Consider the following 18,169-nt stretch of genomic DNA (forward strand, 5'->3'; position numbering starts at 1 on the left):
ACTGATTTTGTGATGTTGCTGTTTTTGTGAGTATTTGTATACTGTTAGTTTCAAAGGTAATATCTCTTAAGAAACAGACTAACCCGCTTAGTAAGCTAAATATTTGCAGCTGAACGTTTTGAAAGGCTGTAGTATAATATCATACTGGAAGGTTCTAGTACAGTTTTGTGTCAGTAGACTTTAGTGCTAGCTAAGACCAAGGAGTGTGTATGTGGTTATAAATCTCTACAGAACTGTGCGCTGTATTAGCTCTGAGGCAATATGGCAAAATGTGTGTTCCAGGTTGACAGTGAGCTTGCTAAGCTTGGTTGATTGATAGTTTGCAATTGTGCAAGTTAAAAATAAGACAACTAAGGTCTTGAGGTAGTAGATCACCCTTTTTTTCTTAAGAAACCAAACTAATATGGTTTTACACATTTTTTTTTTTGCAATGTTTGTTCGCTAATGATTATTTACTGTTTGCTTTGATATGAACATGTTCCAGTATACAAATGAACCCATCTTTATGGAAGTCATAATTAGACAAGTTACAAATAAAAGTGACATGATTCAGTCAGTTTGCCTGTTACCATGTAGTTCTTTCTCATTGCTTTCTATTTAATTTACTCTTTCAAGAGCCTTCGTTGATAGTTAATTTTTTTGCCTCTACTTTGAAGTGCCACTTCGGATTTTGATTTTATCTCACAACAGATATTTAGAATCTCAGCCATGCAAAATGGAGAGTTGAGTATATACTACTCCTGAACATAGTTGACAAAAGATGCACCTCCCTCCCAATGTGTTGCACAATTTTCCCAACACTGGCTGTTGATTTATATTTTGCTTTCTTTGTAACTCATTACTTAAATTAGAGGGAAGTCTGTTTATTGTAGATATTAACTAAAAGAAGGATGTAGTATGTTCACAAGAAAGGTGAATCTTGTGGGATATTTTGGTCATCTCTTCTTAACCCTCACACAAAAAGGGACAAATGACCTTCTGTGATTGAGTCATTTTTTAACTTTCCCACAGAAACAGACAGCTTACCATTTAAAATATTAAGACAGATCCATAGAGAATGATTATTCACTTTCCTCATCATGTAAAAACTAGGAGTATTGAACAAAACTGTTGTTCAACAGATTACAAAGCAACACAACCCTGAACTAACTTTTTTGTGAAGCGTTCAGCTAAATTGTGTGATTCAATGTTACAAACCAAAAATCAGTGAGTTATGACAGAATTAGACCAGTTCAGGGCAGGTGACGTACCAGTGACTGTTAAAATATGGTGGTCTAAATACCACTCTGATTTGGAAATCTTTTAAACATTATATTTTGCACGCTGGTGGGATACAACACTTTGCCCTCTTCCTGAGTATTTGCTACCACTGTTAGATGCTGCATAATGGGTGAGATGGACTCAATATAGCTGCTCTTATGTTATTCTAATTCCTTGAAACTTCACAGAAAGTTTTAAGTTCAGGAGGTTTCACTGTTTTATCTTAATGTCTTTTAAATTTGACGGGAGGAAGTTTGAAATCTGAGACTAAAAGTAGTTTACCATGACCAGAATAGAAAGTAATCATAATAGGACTGCTTTTTTAAGGAAACGTCAAAACAGAAAAAGTTCGTAATTTAGGTCAGATATATAGGACACAGGTCATATTTAAATTCTACAAAAACCTATACTAATACTGTAATTTGTGATACTCCTTTAAAAAACCATTAAAATATTAAAAAAAAATCTACTTTACTATTCTACTACTAGCAATAAAATGCTACCAAAGTGATATTCAAGCTGTACAGTTTAGCTGCCAAAGTTTTAAAGAAAATTAAACTGTTGAACTGTGGAAAAGTGACTGCATAAGCACCTGTAACTGATGTTAGCTGAAGTGCTAAACTAGCTTTTGGCAGTGTGGCCTCTTTTGCAGGTGCACAGAATATTTCCTTTGTGTCAGTTTATTCAACTAGTACAGTTCATTAAGTATTTCATTTGAAGTTGAGAAATGGGCTGGGAATTGAAATAGAAGAAATGCTTATTTTCACCTTTCAATCTGTGAATAAAAATGAGGTGCTAGAGTCTGAGATCTATTAGTTTTAAAATCTTGTAGGATATATTAGCCTAAAATGATTGATTTAAATTCAGTAACTACAGATAATATGTTGCTTAAAAAAAAGTCTGTTTAATAAGATGAATGCTTTTTGCTTTTGCTGTGTCCAGCAAGTTAGATGACTGAGACGGCTGGTGTTTTTAAGTATATCTAAAGTCTAGCTTCCACTGACATTTGAATGCCACTTGAAAGAGGTTACATTTAGGAAAAAAAAAAAAAAACAAAACAAAACACAAAGTCCTAAAATCCAAACCAAAAAAAAAAACCCTTTTCATGTGTGTGTAGGGAAATTCTAATACAGAATTTTTTCTTTTTTTTCTCCAAATGATACTTTAAAAACATAAAATGTTTGAAGCTGCTCTGATTTCTAATCCTGTGTCTGAAGCTGGAAGTTGGAGGGTGTGCATCAGTTAGGGAGTGCAAAATGATGGTGTGATTCTCAAAGTTGTTTCACCTGGATAAGAATAAGAAAAAGCCTGGCCTGTAGTAGGAAGTGCTGATTCTCACTGGTAATAGCCAGTGTGTTCCCACAAAGCTCTTAAAGTGTGCCCAGCAGGGATTAGAGTTGCATGTTATTTTGGGTTGGGAAAAAAACTCCACAACTCCCCATTGTGAGTGAGGTGATGAATCCTTGCGCCAGGATTCTGCTGCAGCTCCTTCCCCCGCTGCCTGGTCTCTTCCATGTAGTGCCTGTAGCCAAGAACCTTTGGAGCAGAGTCATGGTGCTCCCAGCACTCCAGTAGCTCTGTGCACTACCTGTCTGTCTCATGAGGAGATGAAAATAGCATCACTGTGTTGAGAAGATCCTGAAATTACTCTAGATCTGACAGATCTAGATCTGAATTTACTCTAGATCTGAAATTACTCTAGATCTTGAAGTCCTGTCCTTCAACTGGAAATTCCCTTGAGAGAAATTTTGAAACCGGGAGAAAGTAGCTTCTGTAGATACATATGTATCCTAGTGCCTTAAGATGGGAGGTGGTTAACCTCGTATGGGTGTGGATTTTGATCGTGAAAATGGATCTAGATTAACTTTATTACTGAAAATGTATGTAGGTGATTCTTACGTGCCTATCTTTGAAACTCTGAAAGCTGTAAATGTAAATACTCCCTTAGCTGTTCCATTAGACACTGTTTCTGATAATGACAACATCAAAGAAATTTCATTCTGGTCATAAAAACTATGAGATGAGTTCTTGTGCTTCATAGCTGACATCCGGCTTGATATGTTATAGCACATGCAACCAGAAAAAATAATTCTTTTGAGATTTATGGCACCAAAGAACACCACCCCGAAACAATCTCTGTTTAAAGCCTTTACTGGGTTTTACTTTTAAGTGATTGTTTTTATTTTAATTTGTAAGAAAAATTGCACCTCATTTAGAGTGATAGGGAAATACTTTTCTCTGCACTGGTTTTAATATTTAAGAGACTGCTTTTCGGAAATTGATTTTCATCTGTTTATAGATTTAAATCAATTGTCTTAACTGTTACATCATCCTAGTCCATTAATCTAATCTTGTATCCATGGGAATTTAAAAACTGCAGTATGCACTTCAGAAAGAACAGATAGCTGTAGATCTGAAATTGTATTGATAGGTGCTATTATGAGCAATTTGAGTTAGCTTTAAACATAAAAGTCACAGAGTCAGAGCGTTACATATGTAAAAAATAAAAAAGAAGCAGTATAGCCCTATCACAAGGTAGAACGTACAAGCTAACGTCAGCTACGTTTTAAGTACATGGCAGAACCATTACATGATGCCTCAGGTGGTGGTAAGCAATAAATCTGAGGGTGACCAAATTTACCCATACTGATTGCTTAGTGCTTTCAAAAAATGCTGACCAGCAGAACAGTCTCTGTGCCTGCTAGTGTGAAATTTTCTCCGATAAAAAGAACAAAATAGGCATATAGTAATAAACTTTCCTGTATTTAAATATAAATTAATATCCTGCTTGTAATATTTTGTTTCCAGTGCCTGAGCTGGTTCATGACAGGACCAATTTAAAAGTAATTGTGACTTCCAGGTTTAAATGGTGGTTGTTTTTGTTGTAGATGTTCAGAGATATTCCAGACAAGAATTGTCTATGCTGACGTGCAATTTCACATTTATGAGTGTATGCATATAGTATTTATGGTGTTGTGTTTCAACTTTGACTTGAAATTTTGTTGTGATTTGCTTGGAAGAAGCTCTAAAAAAAATATTTTGAGCCACATGAAGATAAGAAAATAACTTGTCTGTCTGTCCAGGCAAGTGTAATTTGGAAGCAGGCAGCAGAGTAATTGTCATTGGTATGGCCTTTAACAGTTGACAGTTTGATACACACTTGATGGACAGCTTTTTTCCCATCATAGTCAGCATTTTTATATGCAGGAGCAGAATTTTAAATTATGACTTTAACTGTGTAGGTGATTTATTGTAAATTTCTTTCTACCCACTTAGGGTATTCTGTCCAAAAGTATCTTTTGTTCTCCTATAATATAGTTCTTCCCTGCTACTTAGAAAAACAAACAAACAGAAAAACCTCATATAGTTGCCACTGATGCAGTGACAACACATGTGCTTGCATTCCCTGTGTTCCTTGATTTGTCAGCCAAAAAGTCATCTGAGAGTGTTTTCATCCAAAGCATGCTAAAATTAATTTTTAGTACAAAATTTGACTGCATCATAGATAACACAGCCTACCGTAAATGCTCATGGGTGATAAACTTTGGTTGTCTTCAGCAGGTTTCTGAATTTGGTCTTGTAACAGCAACCTGCAACCTAAATCCCAAAGAATAAAAGGATTTTAGCCTAGAGGTGAATTGTGCTTTCCTGAGCAAGGAGACTTAAGATCAAAAGAGCAAAATTAAGGAAGGGTTGGAATAAGCTTTTTTTTTTTTTTTTTTTTTGTGATAGTGGTCATCCTGAGTGATACTCAGATCTCTAAATTTAGGCATCAAATTTGATGCCAGAACTCAGAGCCTAGAGACCCTGAAGAGTTCAGGGGTACCCCAGGAGGGATAGCTGGAGCTCCAAATTTCCCCTGACAATGTTTGGATCCTGAACTCCAAACCTTACATTATTTACCTGAGGTTGCGCAGTGTTCTTAAGTGAAGTGAGGCAGAGTGCACTCCTATTCAGGGTATGTGTTAATGTCTGTGTACAGCTTTTTGATGAAATATCAAAGCAAACAAACAAACCCACAACACAAAAAACCACCACAAAATAAGAACATAGGATTACAACTGTCATGGAAAGGTTTCTTTTGCCATTGTGTTGATGCAAATTTTCAGTTTTTAATTGTGCACAAGTGGCAGAACTTCTCTTCTGTTTTTTTTTCTAATGTAACCAATTTAAATTGAAGTGTGGTTTCAACCATATGCTTGTTTCAACCATATTTTCAGTTAAAAAAAAAATATTTCCAAAACATAAGATTTGAGGGAAAATACACTGTTAACCATAAATCTGTGTAGATACTAATTTTTGAGGGTGATGCTAGCAAAAGGAAGAGGTTGATCTACATGGCTGGAAACAAAACAATACAGAGTTTGCTTTAAGGAAGGAAAATCACAGGACTTACCAGCTTTGTCAAAGAGTGTGTATTGTGAATAGGACTGAGACATCCACATGTGCTGAGAAGGTGCTGTGGTAACATAATGGAAGGTACTCTGCAAATTTTGAGAGAAGGGGAGATATACCCTGAAGTGATTGAGGTTAAAAACTGTTTGAATTTTCATTGTCTGTAAATTACTGATGCAGTGCAGCAAGATGAGGATAACTAGTTTTTTAAACTGAGTTCCTAAGTTTAAAATAGTAGGTATTACTCTGGCAGAAAACAGTGGTGCTTGTAAATAACGTATTTATATGATCAGCTTGGTATGCAGAGAGGAGTTTTCCTGTGTCTCATCATTCAGGGAAAAGATGGATTTTCTGTTTGAGTTTACAGTGGTTGTTATAAATGTTCAGCACAAATGCAAGAGCGTGAGTAGAATAACATAGAAACACAGGAAGACAAAGGGAAAGCGGTAAGGAAAAAGGCAACATTCTGTTTCCTGACAGAAGAAAACTGATGACAGAATCTCTTCAGTACTAAACGTGTATCATTGTCTATACTATGTCTGTAATAAATGGGTATCAGTGATGGTTTTTCATTACATTTTATCCATGTCTAAGGAAGACGATGATGAACACATTCAAGGTATGGATATTACAATGGACACAGTCTGACTCCTGAGTCAGGCTGAGTCCTGGGCAGTGGGATTTGGAGAGGTTTCTTTCTTCTGGAGTGCAAGGGGGTGACCTTGGCTTTCCGGAGCCCTGTGTGTGCAGTGCGGGAGAGGCAGGGAGAGGCTGAAAAAGGAAAGGAGCCCGTCGGAGAGACACGGGCTGGGAGGCTCTGAGTGGTGGGGAGGGTGTTCTTACGGCAGCACGCAGCCTGAGCCACAGAGGAGGGGGATGGAGGAGAGCTGGTTAGTTCCTGGAGCAGCTGAGAATTCCTGTCTCCTGAAAGGGAGTCAGGGATTCTCCCCAGGAAGAGTACCACTGCTTCTCAAGCCTTTCATCTAATCTTTCTGCTTGCCATTTGTTTCCTGCTATTAGAGAGGGCATTTTGGTTCAATTTACTTTTGTGTAATAAAAGGTTGTTTTCATGCTCCAGTGTCTTTGTGGTGTATGCATGTAAAACAATAAGGACCAGAGGGGCTGCTTTGGATAATTTTAGCTAAAGACTGCAGATGACTTGGTTCACAGAGATGTTACAATTTGTGATATCTCTGTAGAAGAAATGATATTATGTGTCAGTAAATATATTTTTAAAAATTAAGAAAACAGACTCTGGTTTTCTCTTCAACAAGAAAACGAGTTGTTGTAGGACCCTAAAATATAGAACAAATTGTAAGAAAAAGAAAGCATTGTAGACAATGGTCAAAAAGTCCAGCTGTTTTTGTGTAAGTAGGGAAGCATTCCAGATGAGCACCATAAATTTCATAGCCTCATGGCAATAAGCAAAAACTTGCAGGAATAAAAAGAAAGCAAATAGCTGCAAGACCATCTTCCCAAACTGGGAAACAGTATTCTCTATTGTCGTGGTTTAACCCCATCTGGGAACAAAGTGCTGCACAGCCGCTTGCTCACTCCTTGCCCTACAGTGGGATGGGGTGGAGCATCAGGGAGAAAAAAAGTGAAACTCGTGGCTTGAGATAAGAACAGTTAAATGACTAAAATAAAATATGATGATAATAATGGTAATGAAAATGAATATAGCAAAAAGAGAGAGAAGAAGAAAATGCAAGAAAAGACAATGGATGCACAATGTCATTGCTCTACCACCTGGTGACTGATGCCTGGACAGTCCCTGAGCAGTGATCTGCCCCCAACATACCTCACACCACATCCCCCCCCCCCCCCCCCCCCCCACACACACACACTTTATATACTGAAACATGACATTCAATGGTATGGAATACCCCTTTGGCTAGTTTGGGTTAGCTGTCCTGGCCATGTTCCCTTCCAGTTTCTTGTGCATCTGCTTGCTGGCAGAGCATGGGAAACTGAGAAGTCCTTAATTTAGGATAAACACTACTTAGCAACAACTAAAACAGCAGTGTGTTATCAACATCATCCTCACACTAAATCCAAAACACAGCACTATACCAGCTACTAGGAAGAAAATTAACTCAATACCAGCCAAAACCAGGACTTCTGTAATCCCGCTGCTCCTGCAGACTTTGGTTTAAAAGTTTAGACAGCTGTAAAGTGAGAATCGGATAATGTCGTTTTGCTTCAGTTTCTCTGGAATACAGTGGCAGAAAGCAAGTGAAAGGAGGTCATCAAAATTGAGGACGGGGGGATGTGGTTAAAAACAGCACCTTGAAGCAGTCAATACAGGGAGCAGACAGAAGTGCTGAAGTATGGTCCCGTCTTACTAGACAAGCATTATGTGAACGGAGTGTTACAGGAGACATCTTCTTTCAACTGCTGCAGAAGCTGGGAAGCCCTGGAACAAACGAGGGTCCTGTCTCACAGCAGTCACAGTGATGGGAGACTTCATCATAATCTCAGCCAGAGGAATGAGAGAGAAATGAGGAGTTAGTTGTAGAATACAGCTCAGGAAAATGAGAAATCCAGTTTCAGAGTGTTGGCTTTGGGAGAAAGAGTGAGCTTAGTATCAGTGATTGCAATAGGATATTTTAATTTGAATTTGGAATATGACTCATTGAGTTGTGAGAGTTTTACAAATTGAAGTACCAATGCAAAGGACTTTCTGGTAGTTTACCAAGAGCGTTTCTTAGTACTGTTTATGTCAAAAGGAGTTGGAGACTAATTTATGCTGAATCATACAGAAGTGTCTCAGGATCTCTTTTCAAACTGTTATATTGAAGAGAAACTGGAAGTTCGATATAGGTCCCCAGAAACAGTAGTCGTACATGAAAACAATTATTTGAAAGAGAAGTATTTATCACAAAGAAGGGAGTAACTTAAAAGTTCAGCACTTTTTGGCTTTAGCTTTCATACACCTTCTTACCAAATGTACTTAGAAGGAAGAAAATCCTCTTCAGCACCATGTGAAAAACAGGAATATTTGAGTGGAGAGATTTGGTTCCTTTGACCTAGTGATACCTCTGGAAAAATCACACAACATGGATACATTTGGTCATCAATCACTTTCTTCAAAATTTCCTTGTAAAAACATGCATAACTTTTGATATCAAGATGATAATCACTTGGAACAAAAGACAATATTCACCTTTTGATTTTTGAAAGTTCCCTCAATACCAGGACACAAGTTGAAGTCTTACTTTTGCTTTTCTTATTGATTTCCTGCATAAGTGGACATAGGAGGGATTACCTGCATATAAAAACTGTTGCTCACTATGAGGAAGGATAGAGCATTAGATTCTCTGATTGTTCTTCAGCATCAGGTGCTGGTATTTATTCCAGCTATAATTATAAAGTTGCACTGAGAGTGAATGTGGTACAGGCACTCCAACTTTGTTAACATCTCTCTAATGGGGAAACTGTTGTATGTTCAAACTTCTATTATAGATCTAGTAATTATGGCTGTCATCAGTCCCAGCCACTACAATAAATATTATAACTGACAGTTATAATCTTATTTTCACTCACTTGCAACATTTGAAAAATTATCGTTTTAGACCGGTGTTCTATTCATTTTTTTTTGTTTGTCTATGGATAAATTATTTTGGAAAGACTTGGGGAAAAAAAGTAATTTTTGTTTAATTTCATTTTGGATAGTGTGAGAAATTTCTTTCTCATATTACTAAGGATGTTTTCCCTCTTGCCCCACCTGGAAGTTTAGCAAGGAGTGTTTTATAGCGTATTCTGCTAATTGGCTGGCTGTGCCACTAGAAGCTGCTGACCGGTCTTTGAGGTTATTCCCAGACAGCACGTGAATAGACATGAATAGTTGGTGAGTCTAATTGGAGATGCCTGCAAGAAGAAGCTGTTTAGTCTACAGCTTCTCTGAAACAACTGCAACTGCCTACGTCTGTTCCCTGGGAATCCTGGCAGTCGGTAGTGGGAGGCAGATCTGCTGTGAATAAAATTTCTTCCCCTCTCCTCCTTATATCTTTATTTAGGCTGTCTCTGCAGAGACATGTTAGATACTAAATGAAGTAAATGTAGGCAGTTTTCCATTTACCCTTCAGCTGCCTCTGTACCCAAAAACCTGTGCCTGATCTGTCATTTACATGACTCAGGTTGGGATGGCACCGAAGTATTCGTGATGGACTATTGCAGTTTGTGAGTTTATGGAAATAAAATTAATGACTGTATATGTATGGTCATGCCATATTCAAAGTGACCTTTCATAGAGATTAAATGTGGGCTTTTATAATTGTTATGGGAGAGACAAGTAGTTGCTCAGTATGGCTTTTAGACATATAGCAGGAGAAAGTTAAGGAACAGTTGAAAATGAGATTGTGAGATCCCAGTTTGGTGGGTTAATGCAGAACAGCACAATAAGAGCTGTCCTTAGTGTGGAGTGAAAGGCTTTAGATCGTGTTCTGGTTTAGTTAGGTAACCACTACCAGTTGTAGGAACTAACAATAGCAGTCCTGTTCTTCCTGTGTTCACAGTTATTCCTTAGATCAAGCATATGATTTCCCTGTCAAAACTTGATGGCACATGTGGTCACAAATACATACAACTACTCGTTTGTTTTTCTAAGAAGGTGCCTTTTTCTCCTGTTTGTCAGAAGTTTTCACCTAATTTAGCAGCTTGTGGATGGAAATCTCTAACAGACCTTAAAATGTTCTTGGTTATTTAGCTTAGTAAATACCAAACGGCATTACCCTATCAAATCTAGTAATTTACCAGGATGGATATTGCCACAGATAAACATATATTTAAGTCCTGTACACCTCTCTTAGTCAAACTACATGAAGCTTTACCTTGTTCCTGTAGCACCCTTGAACCAATGCTTTTTATTTTGTCTCTTAGGCACACCACTTCTAGTACGAAGGAGCAGTGATCCAGCCTTGGGCCCACCTGCTGACTTCCACCCAAGTGCTTCTCATCCCAGTGACCACAGTCTCAAGCATGTTGTGGCAGTAGGTGTCATGTAATTCACCTTTCTCTTAAGGACATAAACATGTTCTTAGATGTTGGTATCTAGCAGTTTTATAAGCTATATATATATATTTGGATCTAAACCAAAGTGCATCGTACTCATTTTCTGCAAAGGAGATAATTTCCTCTGGACTAGATGGTTATTTTAGACGATACAGTCAATTAAAAATGGTTCTATTTTTTTTAAAATAAGAGATTTACATAAATATGCTCAGTGGTGACATAAGGCACTGGAATATGAACTGAACTTTTAGCAGTTATCAGTATCATATTGTCCAGTTCACTATTGCTTAGTGGAAAAAATATACTTTAATATGCTTTATTGGTCTTGTACCCTTTTTCACTTTCCTTGTTTTCTCATGACATTTCCGTCTTCCTTTGGCACCCTGCTACTATCCTGCATGGTCTCTTCTTTCTCTCACTTTTCTGTTTTACGACCTGATTCTTCCCTTTTGAGGACAAATTTGTTTTCAGCATAGTTATTATTAAATATTAGTGCAAAGACACAATGAGTGTGGATGCAGTAATTATTATCGGATCTTATTACAGGCCATCTTCAGTCTTCTAAATGTGATACCGTCTTGATCAAACATGGGCACATTTTTTACCTTGCAATTTTAAGCCCTGAAGCTTTGTGTTTGTGTGTGGGGAAGGTGTTCCTATATTACTTATAAAAAGATGAATGTCAGGTGGGATATGTAAGTGTATCAGACAGAATAGAGCTTTTTCATAGACTTGATTTTTGCCTAGAAAGCTCTGGTGGGTCTGCTTCTGCACTGTTTTATGCCAAATGAATGCTGGCTTAAATGATGGTGCAGTTGCACTGACTTTCATTTGCCTGTGGAATTTATGTCTTTTCCCCTTGCAACACTGTATAAGGAAGTGAAATTCACTCTCTGTCCCCAGTTGTGTAAACCTATCTATCACTGCTTTGTTTCAAAACAAAAAACACTCAGAAACCCCCAGCCTCTTCATTTGGCACAAGGGGATGATTCAGCCTAGATCACAGCTAAGCTGATTCCACTAATGGCCGTACTGGCACATTAGGGTGGAGGAGGAAAGAACAACACATGCTGGAAGTGGGAACCTTTTCAGCTGAAGTGTTGTATTGAATACCATACTTCCAATTAAGTTCACACGAATGAAGTAAGTAGAAAATGAGATGACTTGTGTATAAATGACGTTCTGTGGGTCTCAATCTTAGGCCTAATTCTGAAGGGCAGCACAGGATTTTAGTTGACCGTTCATTGTTTCTCATTGCATGGCCAAATGTGTGTGCATCTAAATAATTAGTGTGCATCTTATTTTACAGTGACTTGTGTTATTTGCTAACTGGTGCAATTTTGAAAGTGCTAGTGACTCTTCCAGTACATTATGGTGTTACAGGGGGCTGAACTTTGTCAAAGTCCTATGTCATTTCTCAGACCTGTTTGAGCTGAGAGATTTTTCTTGATGTTTACTGCAAGCACTTACATATTAATGACATACTGGCTTAGTATGATAAATGAAAGTACAAAGAAGAAGTCTTGGCTAACAGCATAGATCTTACTCTCTTTGCAAAATTGAGAAATGTGTAAAATGAGTATGTCAGTATGTAATGCTGCCCTCTAGTATTTTATAACCATGAAAATTGGGAAAAAAAAAAAAAGGTGGAAAATTTGGTGAAATATGTTGCATTCCAGGACATGTTTCAAATGATTTGTTTTGACCATCAAGGAGAGAAAGATAGGTTTTTGTTGTTTTGTTGGGTTTTGTATAATATAATATTAGCAGTGACAAGTGCATTTTATGCCATTATGTGAGGACTGCAATTATATTAGGAGGCTAAAACCTCTCCATGCTTCACTGATTTGCATCAGTATACAAGAATCCTCTAGGCCTAAAGGAATTCTCTATGCCTAAAATACAGAGCACCCTTCCACAGCTATAGTGGTAAAAGTCAAAGCTGGATAGATAACAGCAGTGGAGAAGGCTCTCAGATTTTTTTAAAAATGTCATGTAAAGGATGGGGGGGGGGAAGGCCCAGAAGGTTAAAAGTTTTTATTGCTATGGTGAAAATCTGTTACAGCAAAATACATTACACCAGCTCTTATTTTTGCAACATTACTGTTTCTAAAACTCTCATCATCAATCATACTGAAATATGCTTTGGCATAATGTTTTGGGAAGCATAGAAAGCTTAAATAACATAGGTTAAATTAGGTACATATTGTTTTAAAACATGGGGAAGAATCTTTATCTGACAAATGAAAAAACATTTCTACTGAAACTGCACAAAAAACTGAACACTGCATTTTGAATATAGCAATGCTCTTACATGCAAGTGTTAAAGCAGTATACAGAGAAAAATCATTTGTTCTGTAGATTGCTGCTGAAAATTTAAAATTAATACTGCCTTTCCTTTGCCACAAACACTTTTTTTCACATTAAACTGCTTCCTTGCTGTCATATGCAAGTTAGAAATAAGAGAGTTGTTGGTAAATGAAACAATTTTCAGTGCATGCATGTAGTAAAAATTAAGTCTCTGCATTTATGCCACAATTACCTTGGCCATTTTGTAACTGAAACTGACTTCCATAATTACCTTAATTGTTTTGGCACTTCTGGCATTTTGGTGTTTGGCACATGCAAAACTGGCAGTTCGGTTCTACACAGAAATACTTGCAGTTAGACTGTATGCTGTTTTATACGATATGTACTGATACACCAGTAGTTGATCAGATTTTTGGGAGGTGATTATCATATGAATCTCTGAAGACAGCACCAATTTGTCTCTAGGAGAGTGCAGGACAGATGTACAATAAGTAATGCATAAAATAAAACAACAATCATGTAGTAATATAAGAAAAGATCATTGCTATCCAGTTCAGGTGAACGGTATGAACCTGATGAACCATTTGAGCTTTTCACAGTATTTATGTAATCTAAACAGAGCATATATTCGGGTTTTTAGGTGGTGTCTGATTCAAAGGAAGATTTTTTTTCATGCCATATGATGATTACAAAAATTCTAAAATCTTTCCTGAGTGACCAAGTAGTTTGAGAAGAATTTAAACTATTCTTCTAAGCTTTTTCTCTGACACTTATTTTGTCTTAACTGTAGTTTTAGCCCCAATTAACAAAATACATCTAGATCAATCAAAAACTGATGGTGAAGTCCAGCATCTGTTCTCTCAGACTGGAAGTCATTTAACAGATGGTACAAAATTTGAGTTTCTTTTTTCATCCAAACCTCTCCTTCCTTACCGTGATAGCTGCCACTGAAAATTTAGAGACTATAATCAGGGAAAAATAGGGATAACAAACATCTGAATTTGTTATTGAAGAAAAGGTATTTGTTATTGAATTTATTAATTGATGAATGCAACTGTTGAGCTCTTCTGCTTAGTTATAATCATGGAGCCCTGGCCAGTCTTTCAGAAATGGAACCTTTCTTCCCTAGGTCTCCAGAGAGGACCTCAGGAAGGCACAGTTAGTTTAATGCACTTCTCTGAAAAATTCTGTGGCCATAGCTTTGCTACCACAATAGCCATGTGCTGGTCCAGCTGCTTTCTGGCTGTGAATGGCCTGGCTTCAGAAAGTGGGGTTAGCAGCGGGCATGATGTCTTCCCTGGGGATCTCCCCTGGAGCGAGGCCATGCTGTGTGGTTGAGATGGTGGAAACCTTTCAGAGGGAGGAAGTGTTCTTTGGCCACTTAACACTTCCTCAACAGTTGTCCCCAGCTTGCTGAGAGGAGCTGCAGTTTCAGGTTCTCTGTGCCAACTCAGAAATTCCTAGCTGAATTCCTTGTCCCAAGCTCCACTCTGATAAAGATGAGATGCAGCAAGGCAGAAAATCTGAATTGTGGGGTTCTTTGGGGTTTTGTTTTTGTTTTTTTGTTTTGTTTTGTTTTGTTTTCTTCTTTTAACTTTTTAGGGGGCAGAATACATTTTGCTGCTTTTGCTTAGTCCCATTCATGCAGGTAGTAATTGCTAAGGTATACTTAAAACATCTGGACTTTCTTTTCTGGAGCTGTTACTTCTGCTTATTTCTCTTTTTGCCTAGGAACAGACTTCCCTCCTATCTTAAGACAAGATCTGTCATGAGTTTTAGATGGGGGATTTTGGTCCTATTTTAAGTTGATGGGAGTTTTGCATTAATTCTGCTGGGACTAAGGCTTCACCCTCTCTTGTTAACTTGCTGATTATTATGGGAATGCTATGCTCTGCATGACTTTCTTTTCTTTTAGAGTTGCATGTTTCCTGCATAAATACTTAAGTTAACTTGGGAGTTAATCAATGGGAATGGATGATTAAATTGCATTTATCCATATTTAAAGATACAATGAGATGCTGGATCAATTGAAGAGCTGCTCCAGTGGCTCAATACAGTTTCAATTTTTACCTAGATGTGACTTGGAATTGACTGTATTTTATGCATTGTGGACATATAATTTGCAATTTTGGATAAGGTTCATGTATAATCAGAACATTTTTATGTGTTGAGCCCCTGTTAAAAAGGGTCAAAACCTCCTCTGGTTCTTCTGGCCATTAATTGTGTTTGTAATGTATTAGCCTTCCTGATTAAGTGTCTGTAGATTAGCATAATGTGAGCATGTGTAAGGATGCAGCTCCACGATTTGTTCTTTTACATACTGTTTTGTGTACATCCGTAAACATGAAGATATGCTACAGTCAGAGCTTGGGTTTGAGATAGAGATTATCCGTAGTAATTTCAAAATGTGTGGGTATTTTATTACGAGAAAAAGGCAGAAATATTACTTCATCTAATCAGGCTATTTAAAAGCAAGGCAGGGCAGACAAGGTGTTTTTTGACAAACTGATGGAATAATGCTGTAGTGTCTGTAACTTGGGTTGATCCGGCAGGTGAGCTAAGAGTCCGTGCTGCCATGAGGGCTGTATTGTCTGTCTGATTTTAGAAGGTAAAACTTTTGTCCGGTATGTTTACTCACCCTGACTAGGTCAGGTAGTTTTAATTTCTGGTCCCTTTGTGTGTGTTAAAATTTCAATATGAAATTATCCCATAGTTATGTGATAGAATCATAGCCTAGGTTGGGTTGGAAGGGACCTTTAAAGGTCATGTAGTCCAACCCCAATGCGATGAGCAGGGACATCTTCAACTAGGTCAGGTTGCTCAGAGCCCCGTCCAGCCTGACCTTGAATGTTTCCGCTAAGGGGGCATCGACCACATCTCTGGGTGGCCTGTGCCAGTGTTTCAGCACTCTCGTTGTAAAAAATTTCTTCCTTATATCTAGTCTAAATATACCCTCTTTTAGTTTGAAACAGTTACCCCCTTGTCCTATTGCAACAGGCCCTACTAGAAAGTTTGTCACCATCTTTTTTATATGCCCCCCTTTCCAAGTATTCCAGGAGGTGGGCTGTGAGAAGGATACCAGATGTTGGGAGAAATGCAGTAATTCTTCAGGAACTATCAGTACTGGAAGGATGGTGCTGTGCTTGTTGATGTAGAGTAATTAGACAACAAATAAAGTAGAGGTGGAAATACATCTTGGGTATTGCAGTGTGTGTTGCAGGGTAGAGGCAAGACTGCTTCCCTGAGTTGGTGTGGTCTCAGACTGTCATTCATAATAACAAGGTTTTTGAATTCTGGAAGGCATTTGCTTTTCTTTTGGTAAAAGTTTTCTGATTAATAATTTAACTCCTGCTCTTGAAGTACTGCTGTGTGGAACCGAACAGAAGATCTGGGGAGATTTAAAAAAATGTTCTGTCATTCAGCTGGGGAGTTCCAAACAGTTTGAGTTTTTAAAAAGGAAATTCTGATGTGGGTGAATCCATTTTTAAAGCAACTACTGGGTGTCTGTTTACGCCGTGGAACATATATAGAACACTCCTAATCAGCGCAGGAGCTTGTCAGTGTATTGCTTTTGATGTCTGATTAGATGATCATAGGGACATCTGCAGTGAGTTAGTTTTGAAGTTGTTGGTGTGAGGCACTGCAGGAACCAGAGCTGTGTGGCACTCTTACACCATGAAAAACTGCTGCTCTTACTTATAGAACCTTTTGTAAATCCAACTATGCAGCTAGCTGAGGGCTGTCAGACTAACAAAAGCCATTCCTTCTCAATTCTTTCTGTTGCTTTTCAACCCTGCACTGCTTTTTTTCCCCTTCCTTCTATCGTGTGCTGTGGCATTCTGTGTCAAAAAGAAATTACTTTATATTGTAGAGGAAAAACTAAGAAATGTAAATTAAATATTTGTAATACTTCAGAATACTGAATTGATCATCTGAGAAAGGACAGAAGTGCCCTATGGTAATTTCCTCTTTTGAGGGTGCAAAGAGGTACGTGTGTGTGTGGGGGGGGGAAGGTCCTTTTTGTGTTTCTTGCACAGCCTACATTTCAGCAAAAGTGTATTGTTTTACCTGTATTGTTTAAGATGAGCAGTGTGTGTAATTTACATATTTTTATTCGAGAAGGATAAGTAGACTTTTTGTGATTTATTTTAATAAGAGCTAATAATGAATGTTCTGTGACGTTAATACAGTATATAAATTATCAGTAAAAACGGTACAATCGGTAAAAGAAGTTATTCATTGTTAATGTGTTGCTTTCTAAAGCCTGTTTCCAATGAGAGGAGTGCAGGCTTTTTACTGACTATTCATGTGAGAAAGTATCTATTATGAAAACCATCAAAGTTCGCCATAGTTCTGGAACTTACGTTAGTAGGAGGCTGGGTTTTGTTTTCTCTTTAAAATACATTTTGGGCCTTGTCTGTCATTTTGAAGATACCTGATTGTTTATAAATCTTCCTCTTTTGTCCTCTGTCTTGTGTAGTCAGATAGATGTGATTGCAGGTGATGGAAGATGGCTGAGAGACTTAAACTCTTTCCCACGTGGCCTATCTTATAAAGAATGTGGAAAAATTATAGGGTGGAAATAAGAACTGCTGACAAAAAAAAAAAGGGATAAAAGGTCATGCTTTCAATGCTGTTGACACATATTCATCTCTACAGCTACATCTTTGGGGTCCTACAAAATACTGTCATTCCATCTGGAACAGCTTTTAGCAGGCAGCTTACGCAACAGGCTCATGATGCTGAAATTGGAATGAAACATTAGCAAGTTACTTGTATATCTGACAGTCAAATTAAAAGTGGAAGATGACAGTCAACATGGCTCATGCATATCATTTACTGTCGAGTTCTAGAAACATTTAGCTAAAATAAAATAGGTTCTCAGCTAGTGTTCTACTGAACTGCTTGCTACTAAATAAATAACGTTTTCTATAAAAATAGCAATCCAGTGGACAACTGGGAATAGTGGCGGAGATCTTTGATACTTACTTAGACCCAAATGTTACCGTGACATTAGGAAAAAACTAATTTTGGATTTTTTGATACATCATCTTGTAGTACAGTGATATATAAGACTCTGCTTTTGTTCTGGTTAATATTTCTGTGTCTCTGAAAGTGAGATCTGTGGCTTTGTTTCTCTTAGAGGATTGACAGTTATTCACACTCAAAGGAGGGATGAGATTTTTATTTT

At 37.6% G+C, this 18,169-nt stretch overlaps 1 protein-coding gene across 3 annotated transcripts in view; it reads left to right on the top strand.

Moving 5' to 3' along the window:
• PARD3B (par-3 family cell polarity regulator beta) overlaps nucleotides 1-18,169 on the top strand; it is a 432,753-nt gene that overhangs the window by 146,186 nt on the left and 268,398 nt on the right. For all 3 annotated transcript variants that reach the window (XM_042783978.1, XM_042783979.1, XM_042783980.1), the window contains exon 4: nucleotides 10,537-10,646. In XM_042783978.1, the coding sequence (XP_042639912.1) occupies nucleotides 10,537-10,646 (110 nt within the window). The remainder of the gene's footprint in view (nucleotides 1-10,536; nucleotides 10,647-18,169) is intronic.

This window comes from Tyto alba, unplaced genomic scaffold (genome assembly GCF_018691265.1).
Source record: "Tyto alba isolate M040663 unplaced genomic scaffold, T.alba_DEE_v4.0 Super-Scaffold_7, whole genome shotgun sequence".
NCBI lineage: Eukaryota > Metazoa > Chordata > Aves > Strigiformes > Tytonidae > Tyto > Tyto alba.